Genomic DNA, 12949 nt, shown 5'->3' with positions numbered 1-12949 from the left:
CCATACTCTTGGATTATTGAGTTATACTGCTTGATTTTTAAAATTTGAAATTGATTCTATTATTTGAATAATCAGATGACATGAGTACAATAGAAGAATGATTCAACTTTATTTTCATATTTCAGATTTAATTCCATTGATATGGATGATAAATATACTAAACTTCAGCTTTTTTTTTTTTCACATTTAAACTTACTTTCCAAATCATTGAAAGTAACTTTACTTTCAATGTACTAAAGGAATCAAATGTTCTATAATTATTTTTAAAGTGTATCCTGTTGACTGGCTTTAGGCACAAGCAGCTGCTCCAGAAAATTTGGACCCGTTAAATGAGTATAACAATATTTCCAACAGAAGTCAAATGGAACTCGGAAGTAAAGGTCTGGAGTCTGAACTCTCCAAAGTGAAAACTTCTCAAGATTCTTGTGAAGTAGAATTGAAAAAATATAAGCAAGCCTACCTGGAAGAACAAAAACGTAGAATATCATTGGCAAATAAACTAAACACATAAGTCAAAACACATAGAGAAGATCAGTTAAGCTCATTAATTTGCCTCTAAAGTATAATTTTGATCCAGCCAGGTTCATGCGATTAGAAGGAAGTGAAAGCTAAGTAAATAGTACAATTTGGGGAAATGATGCTAGTAAATGAACTTAACCTTTACAATGTTAGTCCAGGACATTTGCTTCTCTCGCCTATTTTTGGTTTCACATGACTGTATTTTTCCCACTGAATGTTTTCATAAAGTCAGCCTGATCTGCTAGTCTTTAAGCAAAGTGTTTTTGAAACTATATAAATTAGACAATGCTATTATTATAAAATTTCTTGTCAGAATTCCCCTAAATCGTTTCTAATGAGTTTAACTATCTTGGGGAATATAACACTAAACCCAAATGGTTAAGTACTCTGCACATCTGGCTCTTGGTAAATGCACTTTCTTGATTGTGATCTGTGTTATTACCACTACAGGTGGTTTTGAGAAAAACTGTTTTTTTTCTAGTCTTTCTACTCTACACAAAGGTATACATGTTAAATAGGGAAAGATTAACAGAGGGGTAAAAGTCAGCATAATTGACAAGGTGGCTAAAAATAATAAGGTGGTCTGCCTGCCTGAGGGGCAGTGTGGAAGACAGAAAGGGCAGGTCCCGCCTCCAAAGCCTTGGTGACAAAGTCATAAGCTAAAGCCTCTGGAGCTGTTTGAATTGTTTTGATAACCAACCAGGCTCTCTTGTTCCCCACTAGAGGCTGTTGCTCTAAATGATGCCTCGGTGCCAAATGGTTACTAATTTCTCCAGGGTAATGAGAGTATTTTCCAAGGGCGGAGACAGCAAATGCTTGAAAATATCTTTGTGGGATTTTTAAAAGTCTCTAACCTGGTTTACTAAGTATGTCTCAGTGCAGTGCTCCAGAATCATACTACCAGTTCAGCCATTGCAGAAGGCAGCAAGTATAACCTGTGAAGCCGACAGGTCTCTGAGAGCCCTTTTGCTCCCTCCCTGCTTTGAATTTCTTCTTAGTCTGGCATCCCCATAGAAATATATGTGCTTGTTTAGAATAATTTTAAACCTATATTTGGGCATAGTAGGTGTGCCCCGACACATTTTCAGTGTTAAAATGCTGTTTAATGGGAAATTCCTTTTACTATTTATTATGGCAACTTGAAAAAAATGCAAGTCATTCAGGAAAAATAAAATTCAAAGCTTTGTGTTTTACAATCTTCACAGTGCTAATGAAAGGCTGGCAGAGGCCAGAACCGATCTTCTCGCAAAGGAACAGCAGAACCAGTTTCTCAGCACTGCTCTTAGGAGGCCAGTCCTGGAGCCACCTTGCCGTTGGAAGTTTGAATACTAAGTTACTCTTCAATGGAAATCCTGTTCCAGGAGAAAACTTTGGTGATTCCTAAGTCAACTGCACGGGCTTCAAATGATAGCCTGGAGGCTTACTGTACCAAGGTTAGTTATATTAGCTTCTTTCCCTTGGGTTTCAGATTTCTTTCTTTTGTATTTCTTTGATATAATTCTTGTTTTGTTTTGTCTTATATATTCATTGGGGTGATACTGGTTAGTGAAATCATATAAGTTTCAAGTGTACATTTACATAATACATCATCTGTATATTTCACTATGTGTTCACCCCCCGTCAGTTCTCCTTTCCATCGCCATATATTTGACCCCCTTTTCCCTCTTCTACCTCTCTCTCTCCCCCCTCACCCACTAAGTGTTGTCTGTGTCTATGGGTTTTTGTCTTTCTTTGTATGTCTTTGGTAAAATTTTGAGTTGTTTCATTGACTAATGCACATGAGGTAAAAGTCATAATTGTGTGTGTTAATATACATACAAAGGAGACAGAAATTTTACAATCTTTTTTTAAGTCCCTAGATCTCTCCTGTGTTAAGATTTATTATTATTTAGTAAATGTAACTAAAGTGATGCATTTAAAATTCTTGAAAATTTGCCTTTAAATTTTATTTTAGGTGTTAAATATCATTGCCTACTAACCAATGGTATGCTTTGAGATGCTTTGGCTACTTCTTAATTGGTTTTAGTTGGAGATGATTCATAACAATTTTAAAGTTTTGTGCATCCCAGTGTTTCCTCCCCTAAGCGTAAGTGAATGATGGACGTCCAAACACTTAATCACAAAGGGATGTTTATTATTAAATGAAACGGATATGATTCTTTTTATGAATTCAGCAAAACTTGTAGTACTGAAAAAGATTAATCTCTGTTTTTATGTTTAAAGTTATCTTCTAACAAGACAGTATATTCTTAATTTTTATTTTATTCATAGCATTATCTATTTCAGTGTTTTAAAATGAATTGCTTCGCAATTGAACATATTCTAAATAGGGACATTAAGCAAATATTTGAATTTTTAAAATAAAGTTCACTTATGTCTATATGTCTTGACAGCATTTGAATAATTGATGAGTAAGATGGCAATGCTAGGGAATCTTTAAATCACAGCTTGTTTTCTTCATGTGACGTGGTTATTAAAAATACTCATTCTTGAAACAGAAACTCATAGACACAGACAATAGTTTAGTGGTTGCCAGAGGGTAACGGGGCGGGGGGTGGGGGGGTGGGAGATGAGAGTAAGGGGGATCGAATATATGGTGATGGAAGGAGAACTGACTCTGGGTGATGAACACACAATGGGATTTATAGATGATGTAATACAGAATTGTACACCTGAAATTTATGTAATTTTACTAACTATTGTCACCCCAATAAATTTAATAAAATTAAAAAAAAAAGAAAAAAAGAAAAAAAAAAATACTCATTCTTGAGTTCTTGACCAGCAGGATTTCTGTTTGGTTCTTTTTCATAGTTTCCATCTCTTTGATAAAGTACTCCTTCTGGTCATTAATTTTACTCCTGAACTCATTGAACTGCCTTGTGAGTGTTGTTATATCTCAGTGAGATTCTTCATGACTGCTGTTTGTTTTTTGTTTTGCTTTGTTTTGTTTTGTTTTACCCTCCAAAATGTTTATTACATTTAAACAACATGGAGAATACAGGAAGGAAAGCACAAATCATCTGCTCAGGAACAATTGGTCTAATTCATATGCAGCATACAATATAGAAAATTAGTTTAAACGGTTAGTAGAGGTCAAATTGAGGAGGGCTTTAAGTGAGTTTGAATTTTTTTCTCTAGGAAGCGGTAGGCATAAAAAGGATAATGAAATAATAATTCTTTCATGGGGGAGTATATAATATGTGGCAGAGAGTCTGTTATCTCCTTTGTATTTGAAAAATTAAGTGAAGTATAATGTATGTTGTTAGTTTCAGGTGAACAAGTTTTTCCTGGTTCGTGCTAATCTTTGGCCCTAGAAGTAAATACTCTATGTCTTTTGACTATTGACATATAGTATTTTATATAATATAGTATATAATATAGTCAGCTTTTTGCTGGGGCTACAACTGAAAATAGCTCATCCCTGTTTCTCTTCGGCCATGACTAGACTGTATTGAACTGGGTTATTTTAAGCTGAGGGCCAGATTGCTGATTGACAGGTGTTATATACATGTCTGAAAGTCATCAAGAAGTGCTATTTTTTGTTTTACTGTGCAGAAACTAGTTCTGGGTGTTTTCTTTCTTTTTCCAGTTAATGAGTTGTATTTATTTATTTGTTAACTTTTTTTTATTACTAGTTTCAGGTGTACAAAACAATGTAATATAAACATTTATAATTTGTATCCCTCACATAATGATGACCCCTCTCCCCTCATCAACGACCCCTCTGACATCACACACAGCCATTACATTTCCACTGCCTCTATCCCTATTGCTGTACTCCACTTCTTGTAACCATATATATACATACATGTATATGTGTGTGTGTGTGTGTGTATAAAAATTGTAGTTAACATTAATATTCATTATTGTTCAGCTTCAGGTGACAGCACAGTGGTCAGGCATCTACATCATCCCTGAAGTGGTCTCCCTAATGAGACAAGTGTCCATCGGATACCCTACAAAATCTTTACATTATTGATTACATTCACCAAATTGACTTTCGTATCCCCATGGCAATCTTGTGGTTACCGATTGTGCTTTCTAATCCCCTCACCTTCCCCATTATCCCCACCCCGCTCCCATCTAGCAACCTTCAGTTTTTCCTCTATGTCTCTGAGACTGTTTCTGATTAGTTCACTCATTTATTGTTTTCTTTAGATTCCATAAAAAAAGTGAGATCATAAGGTATTTGTCTTTCTCTGTCTGACTTATTTCACTTAGCATAATGTTCTCTAGGTCCATCTATATAGTTGCAAATGGTAAGGTTTTCTTCTTCTTTATGGCTGCATAATACTCCATTGTATAAATGTACCACAGTTTCTTAACCCAGTCGTCCTACCGATGGGCATTTCGATTGTTTCCATGTCTTGGCTAGTGTGAATAGTGCTGCAATAAACACAGGGGTGCATACATTTTTTTGAATTAGAGTTTTGGATTTCTCCGGATAGATACCGAGGAGTGGAATTCCTGGGTCATAAGGTAGTTCCATTTTCAGATTTTTGAGATACCTCCATATTGTTATCCATCGTGGCTGCACCAGTCTGCAATCCCACCAACAGTGCACAAGGGTTCCCTTTTCTCCACATCCTCGCCAGCACTTGTTATTTGTTGATTTATTGAGGATAGCCATTTTGACTGGGGTGAGGTGATAGCTCATTGTGGTTTTTATTTGTATTTCTCTAACGATGTGAGGTTGAGCATTTATTCATATGTCTGTTTGCCATCTGTATGTCTTCTTTAGAAAAATGTCTCCTCATGTCCTCTGCCCATTTTTTAATTGGGTTGTTTGTTTTTATGGAGTTGAGTTGAGTTAGGTTTTTAATAAAGTTTGGATATATCATTGGCAAATATCTTCTCCCATTCAGTAAGATCCTTTTTTGTTTTAATGATGGTTTCCTTTGCTGTGAAAAAACTTTTTAGTTTGATGTAATCCCACATGTTTATTTTTTCTCTTATTTCCCTTGCCCAAGGGGATATATCAGTGAAATTCTTACTCCGGGTAATATATGTAAAGTTTCTTCCTATATTTTCTTCTAGGAGTTTTATGGTTTCAGATCTTACATTTAAGTCTTTAAGCCATTTTGAATTTATTCTTGTATATGGTGTAAAGAGCTGGTCCATCTTCATTTTTTTGCATGTGTCTGTCCAGGTTTCCCAGCACCATTTATTGAATAGACTGTCTTTACCCCACTGTAAATTCTTGCTTCCAGTGTCGTAGATTAAATGGCCATATAGGCATGGATTTATTTTTGTTCCGCTTGGGTGATCTCTGCTAACTTGTCTTCTAAATCGCTGATTCGATTCTCTGACTCATCTAACCCGCTGGTAATTCCTTCAAGTGTGTTTTTATTTCAGTTGGTGTATTCCTTAGTTCTAACTGGTTGTTCATTATGATTTTTACATCCTTCTTTATGTCGTCTCTAAGCTCCTTAAACATTCTTATCATCAGTGTTCTGAACTCTGTCTCTGATAGGTTAGTTACCTCTGTTTCATTTGGTTCCATTTCTGGGGGTTTCTTCTGTTATTTTATTTGGAACATGTTTCTTTGTTTCCCCATTCTGGCTGCCTCTCTGTGTTTGCTTCGATGTATTAGGTAGATCCCCTAGAGTTCTTATTTCTTGCTGGGTTATCTTATGTAGTATGTGTCCTTTAGATTTGACTTGCACTACTTCGTTCTTCTCCTCTGCGTGTGCTCCAAGTGTGACTCTTGTGTTGTGTGTATTGTCCTATTAAAGAAGATCTTTAATTGCTTTTTACTTGTGAGTAGGTGGAGTTAACTCCTAGACTGACTAGTTGTGAGACTTGGCTCTGCCCACCGCAGGGTGTTCTGCTGCATGAGGATTGACAGCTTAAATGAGGTTTGGCCTCTATGGGCTCTTATGCTTGTAGAGAATTCCCTCTGGGTGTGTCACTTGTAGGTCAAGCCCGGTAGTACTCTGATTTGGTCTGGAGTTGGCCTCTGGGTATTTTGAATCTTGTGCCTCTTAAGCTGGGCCCTGGTGTAGTGCAATTTCAGAACAAAGCAAATCACCAAGCACAACAACAATAACAACAACAAAGAAAAAATCAAATACCTTCACATGTAAAAACAACCGACAATCCCCACTCAACACAGGCAAAGATATCAAAGATATAAAGAGAAAACAAAACAAAACAAACAGCAGCGCCAGTCTTGGCTTAAGCCCACCAAGTAATCTCCAGGTTGTCCTCTGCTGTCCCAAAGAGTCACCTGCGTATTGTGCAGGTAGAGTCGGTCACCTGGTGCCCAGAGTGATGTTGGGACTGCAGATTTAGATGAGTGGGGCTGAGGGGTCTGGACGGTAGTTTCTACAAAGTCAGTGCAGTTTCTGCTCTTGCCTGCACATATGCACAGTGAGAGTAGCACCACCAGCCCTGTGTCCAGTTCTCCTGAGTCTTACGGCACTTCTTCCGTGTGTGTGTGTGTGTGTGTGTGTGTGTGGTGGGCGGGAGATTTCCTAGCTGCTGAAAGCCCAGAGCTGCATCTGCCACTTACTGCTGATCCCTGGGAGTGCCTCCGCAGTTATAATTGCCCTGCTATAGGCAGGCCAGAAAAGGTGGTGGCTGGGGGTGGAGGAGTCTCTTCTCTCCTAGCCCAGCAAAAATCACACTCTTCCCAGCCTATTCCCTGGGTCAGAGCTGCAGGCCAGTCTTCCCGGAGCCCGAGCACCAAGGCTCCTCTGTAATCTGACACTACTCCTCAGTTCAGGGGCCAGTTTAAGTCTCTGGAAGGGTGGGGGTAGGGTAGGAAGAGGGGGGGAGGGGCCCAGGTATGGAGTTTGTGTCCTTTTTCCGACCTAGGGCCCAACTGGAGGTCTCACTGAGGTTATTGCCTCAAATGCTGGATATGCTGCCCCCTCTGCGGTAGAGATCAGCTGTGGGACACAGGGAAAGAGCCCACCTCCTGGCTTTTGTGTTCTCTGATCCGTCCTGGGATCCCCTGCATCTCTGCAGCTGCGGATGCCGGCCGTGTTTCCACAGCTGCAGATACAGGCATGTTTCCACTCCGCTCCCTTCCCTCTTCCCCTGCTCGCCCAATTTGCCCACCTTCAAGTAATCCTTGTACGAGTCTCTTAGCTGTTCTGCGTGATGAGCAGAGAGTCCTTTGATGGGTTATAGATGTGCCGTTTGTGATAAGATCCGGAGGAGAACTCAAAAAGTGCGCCCCGCTGCCGCCATTTCTATGAACTCTCTTTTATTCTTTACATTTGTCATTTCCTTAATTTTAATTTTGCTGTTGTATTTATGTGATGTCTTACATTTAGGGTTTAATTTATTGTAATTAAATGCAACAGACGTCCTTGTAAATTGCACATTCCTGAGCAGTTATACATTCACAGACTGGGCATCTGTCATCACTCTGTAGCTATGAAACATTTCATCTCCCAAAATAAAATCCATCACCCACATGCCTCACTCCCCATTCCTTCTTTTCCAGCCCCTGGCCAACTCAATCTCTTTTCTGTCTTCTGTTCCTGGATCTTTTCTCTAAACAAAACATAGAATAGGTTCCCTTTGTGTGTGCCCATGTGTTTTTGATGGGATTCATTAATTTTTGTCTCTTTTGATTGGAAGTAGTTTGCTTTTAACTGAAGCCCCAAAGAGATGAAGTATTAGAGGTATAAAATGAAGCCCTTTTGGTAAATATGCACCTCATCTCAGGGCAGACACCACTATTCACATGTGATACCAGCCTCAGAAGATAGACCAGAAGTGGCTGGCTCTGTCTGTGGCCATAACAGAGCACAAAAAATGCAAGAAGCTAGGAAAACAAGCCTCAAACCCCAAAGCATTTTTCACAACCCAGAACCAGAGAAAGGTCCAGTATCACTTTGGGGCAAAAACATCTGAAATACCAATGTTTTAGAAACAACCAAGAGCAAACACATGCAATTCCAACAAGAGGTAACAGCTGCGGCCAGTACATGTCAGACATGCACTTCCTCCCTGATGCAGACACGCAAATGTAAGCTGTAGATAGAGCTTTGTCTGCATCAGACTGGCAGGGTCCTTGACTGGTGGCGACCACCCTGCCATCTGACAACCATTGGTTTGGTCCTTGTATCTGTGAACCTGTTTCTATGTTGTTTCTTCATTTGATTGCCTCTTTGTCTTGGCGATAAGCTTCACGTGGGCATTAAAAATGAGGATGAGGGGGCGGCTGGTTGGCTCACTGGTTAGAGCACAGTGCTCGTCACACCAAGGTCACCGGTTCAATCCCCACATGGGCCAGTGAGCTGTGCCCTGCACAACTAGATTGAAGACGACTTGACTTGGAGCTGATGGTTCCTGGAAAAACACACTGCTCCCCAGTATTCCTCAAATGAGTATGAGTTCCATTCCCTAATCACACCGTGGACTGAAAAGCATTTGCCTAAATCCCTTTTGGTGCTAGTTAATACAAGGCTGTTCAAACACATTCCTACATGTTTTCCTCAGTTAGTAGCAGTGTGATCACTGAAAAAAACATTACAGAGAACAGAGTTTACAAGTAGCTTGTTAAAATGGTATTAAAAATAGTTATGTCTGAAATCACATTCTTTACCAAAAGAAGAAAAATTCCACTCAATGAAAGAAACCTCTGCTGAATATAGTGTGCAGGTATGCTAGTAGCTTCTCTGAAATTTTATGAGAAATCTTGGAAGTTAAACAATTTCCTACATGCCTCCCTGGACATGTGCTCATTCTGGGTTCCAAACTCTGTAGAACGCAACTTGCATGGATCTGTTTAGAAAAGTGTCCATGTCCACATTTGACTGCTTTCATAGAAACATGCAAAATGGTAAGTTTCCATTGTGAAGGTTTGAGAGCATGTTTGTGAAGAGACCTCAGAAGCTGCATTAGAGCATTGTTTGAGTTTGTTTTTCTAAAGGAACAGTTTGCAGTTAACAGAGTGCTGGAAACTTGTTAAAGCCATGTTTTCACAAGTCCACATGACTACACACATTTTTCTATATGCATGAGTTCTATTCATTGAGTGTGCACTGGGAGTCAGTCTTATTCACTGAGAGAACATCATGCTCAGCAGCCCTGTAGCTTTCTGCAGGCCTGCTGGTTACAGGAGTCGGCCCTCACTTCACTACGTGCTTTGAGGATTGGGTAGCATTAAGTTCACTGACAGCACTGGGAGGCACAGAGATTCTTCTGTGTAGTGCGCTGCAAACATGCAGACCACAGCTCTAGTGAAATGTGTTGAAAACTGATATCGAAAGCATTGGGCCAGCTTTCCCTGAAGGAACATTATTGAAATCATTGTGGTGGCAGGTGCTCCCATTTTTATTGTAGTGGGTCCCTGCATTTCCTACAGGCGTTAGAGAATGTCTCTGTTGCTTCTCCTGAAAGAACCTTATCCTGAATTTAGTGGGCTGCAGTGCAGGTAGCATCTAAGAAATATTGATAAAAATATTTGTTATAATTGTTATAAAACAATTCCTGGAAATAATATACTACGTGAATTAGAAAAGGTATAAGTTCTATTCACTGAAAAAGCCTGGGCTGAGATCTCTGCCAGTAGCTTTCCAGATAAAGGTAATTTTTATTTTTATTTTTTTATTTTTTAAATTTATTGGGGTGACTATTGTTAGTAAAATTACATAGATTTCAGGTGTACAATTCTGTATTACATAATCTATAAATCCCATTGTGTGTTCACCACCCAGAGTCAGTTCTCCTTCCATCACCATATATTTAATCCCCCTTACCCTCATCTCCCACCCCCTACCCCCCTTACCCTCCGGTAACCACTAAACTATTGTCTGTGTCTATGAGTTTCTGTTTCTCATTTGTTTGTCTTGTTCTTTTGTTGTTTTTAGTTTACACACCACGTATCAGTGAAATCATATGGTTCTATGCTTTTTCTGAGTGACTTATTTCTCTCAGCATTACACTCTCAAGATCCATCCATGTTGTCACAAATGTTCCTATATCATCTTTTCTTACCACCGAATAGTATTCCATTTTGTATATATACCACAACTTCTTTATCCATTCATCTATCAAAGGACATTTTGGTTGTTTCCATGTCTTGGCCACCGTAAACAAAGCTGCAATGAACATCGGAGCACACGTGTCTTTATCTCTAAATGTTTTCAGATTTTTTGGGTAGATACCCAGGAGAAGGATTGCTGGGTCATATGGCAATTCTATTCGTAATTTTTTAAGGAACCTCCACACTACCTTCCATAACTGCTGAACCAGTCTGCATTCCCACCAACAGTGTTTGAGGTTTCCTTTTTCTTCACAGCCTCTCCAACATTTGTTACTATTTGTCTTGTTGATGATAGCCATTCTGACTGGGGTGAGATGATATCTCATTTTGGTTTTCATTTGCATTTCTCTGATGATTAGTGATGTTGAGCATTTTTTCATATGTCTATTTGCCATTTGTATGTCCTCTTTGGAGAAATGTCTCTCCAGGTCCTCTGCCCATTTTTCAATTGGGTTGTTTGTTTTTTTGTTGTTGAGTTGCGTGAGTTCCTTGTATATTTTGGATATTAGCCATTATCGGAGGCACTGTTTGCAAAAATCTTCTCCCATTCAGTTGGTTGCCTCTTCATTTTGTCGATGGTTTCTTTTGCTGTGCAGAAGCTTTTAAGTTTCATATAGTCCCATTCGTTTATTTTAGCTTTTACTTCCATTGCCTTTGGAGTCAAATTCATAAAATGCTCTTTGAACCCAAGGTCCATAAGTTTAGTACCCATGTTTTCTTCTATGCAGTTTATTGTGTCAGGTCTTATGCTTAAATCTTTGATCCATTTTGAATTAACTTTGGTACATGGTGACAAATAGCAGTCCATTTTCATTCTTTTGCACGTGGTTATCCAATTCTCCCAGCACCATTTATTGAAGAGGCTGTCTTTCCTCCATTGTATGTTTTTAGCTTCTTTGTCAAAAATTATCTGTCCATATTTATGTGGTTTTATTTCTGGGTTCTCAATTCTTTTCCATTGGTCTATGTGTCTGTTTTTCTGCCAACACCATGCTGTTTTGATTATTGTAGTCCTGTAGTACAAGCCAAAGTCAGGAAGTGTGATACCTCCATTATTGTTCTTTTTTTAAAGATTGCTTGGCTATTTGGGTCTTTTGTGGTTCCAAACAAATCTGATGATTTTTTTGTTCTATTTCTTTAAAAAATGCCATTGGGATTTTGATGGGAATTGCATTAAATCTGTTTATTGCTTTGGGTAATATGGCCATTTTAACTATGTTGATTCTTCCAATTCATGAGCACGGAATGTCTTTCCATTTCTTTGCGTCTTCTTCAATTTCTTTCAAAAATGTCTTATAGTTTTCAGCATATAGGTCTTTCACATCCTTGGTTAAGTTTATTCCTCGATATTTTATTCTTTTTGCTGCAATTGCAAAAGGAATTGTTTTTTGTATTTCTTTTTCTGAGATGTCATTGTTAGTATATAGGAAAGCAATGGACTTTTGTACGTTGATTTTGTAGCCAACAACTTTACTGTATTTGTTGATTGTTTCTAATAGCTTTTTGGTGGAGTGTTTAGGGTTTTCTATATATAGCATCATGTCATCTGCAAAGAGTGATAATTTAACTTCTTCACTCCAAATTTGAATGCCTTTTCTTTCTTTCTCTTGCCTGATTGCTCTGGCAAGGACTTCCAACACTATGTTGAAAAGCAGAGGTGATAGGGGACATCCCTGTCGTGTTCCTGAACGTAGAGCAAAGGGCTTCAGTTTTTCACCATTAATTATGAGATTAGCAGAGGGCTTGATATATATGGCCTTTATTATGTTAAGGTATTTTCCTTCTATACCTATTTTATTAAGTGTTTTAATCATAAATGGATGTTGTATCTTGTCAAATGCTTTTTCTGCATTAACTGCAAAATTCATATGATTTTTGTCCTTTATTTTGTTTATGTGATGCATCACATTGATGGATTTGCGGATGTTGAACCATTCTTGTGCCCCGGGGATGAACCCCACTTGGTCGTGATGAATAATCTTTATAATGCATTGTTGTATTTGATTTGCTAGAATTTTATTTAGGATTTTTGCATCGGTATTTATCAGAGATATTGGTCTGTAGTTTTCTTTTTTTGTGCTGTCCTTACCAGGTTTTGGTATCAGGGTAATGTTGGCCTCATAAAATGGCTAGGGAATATTGTCTCTTCTTCAATTTTTTGGAAGAGTTTGAACAGGATTGGTATTAGATCCTCTTTGAAGGTTGGTAGAATTCACTAGTGAAGCCGTCTGGTCCAAGACTTCTTGCTTTTGGGAAGGTTTTGGATGACTGATTCAATTTCGTTACTGGTGATCGGTCTGTTTAGATTTTCCAGTTCTTCATGGTTCAGCCTTGGAAGGCTATATGTTTCTAAAAACTTGTTCATTTCTTCTAGGTTGTTGAATTTGGTGGCATATAGTCCTTCATAGTATTCTTGGATGATCA

At 38.5% G+C, this 12949-nt stretch overlaps 1 protein-coding gene across 1 annotated transcript; it reads left to right on the top strand.

Moving 5' to 3' along the window:
• The first annotated feature begins 346 nt into the window (after positions 1-346).
• On the top strand, positions 347-511 carry LOC148758382 (coiled-coil domain-containing protein 144A-like). Its single transcript, XM_088797610.1, has one exon. The coding sequence runs from the start codon at positions 362-364 to the stop codon at positions 509-511; it is 150 nt and encodes a 49-aa protein (XP_088653736.1). The 5' UTR covers positions 347-361.
• Positions 512-12949: the final 12438 nt, after the last annotated feature.

Source organism: Rhinolophus sinicus, chromosome 4 (assembly GCF_057876585.1).
Source record: "Rhinolophus sinicus isolate RSI-liver-muscle chromosome 4, RSI-T2T, whole genome shotgun sequence".
NCBI lineage: Eukaryota > Metazoa > Chordata > Mammalia > Chiroptera > Rhinolophidae > Rhinolophus > Rhinolophus sinicus.
This window is presented reverse-complemented; position numbering and strand designations above follow the sequence as displayed.

What these genes read in the sequence shown, in the direction of transcription:
- LOC148758382 (XM_088797610.1), top strand. Translation starts at nt 362, where the DNA reads ATGGAACTCGGAAGTAAAGGTCTGGAGTCTGAACTCTCCAAAGTGAAA.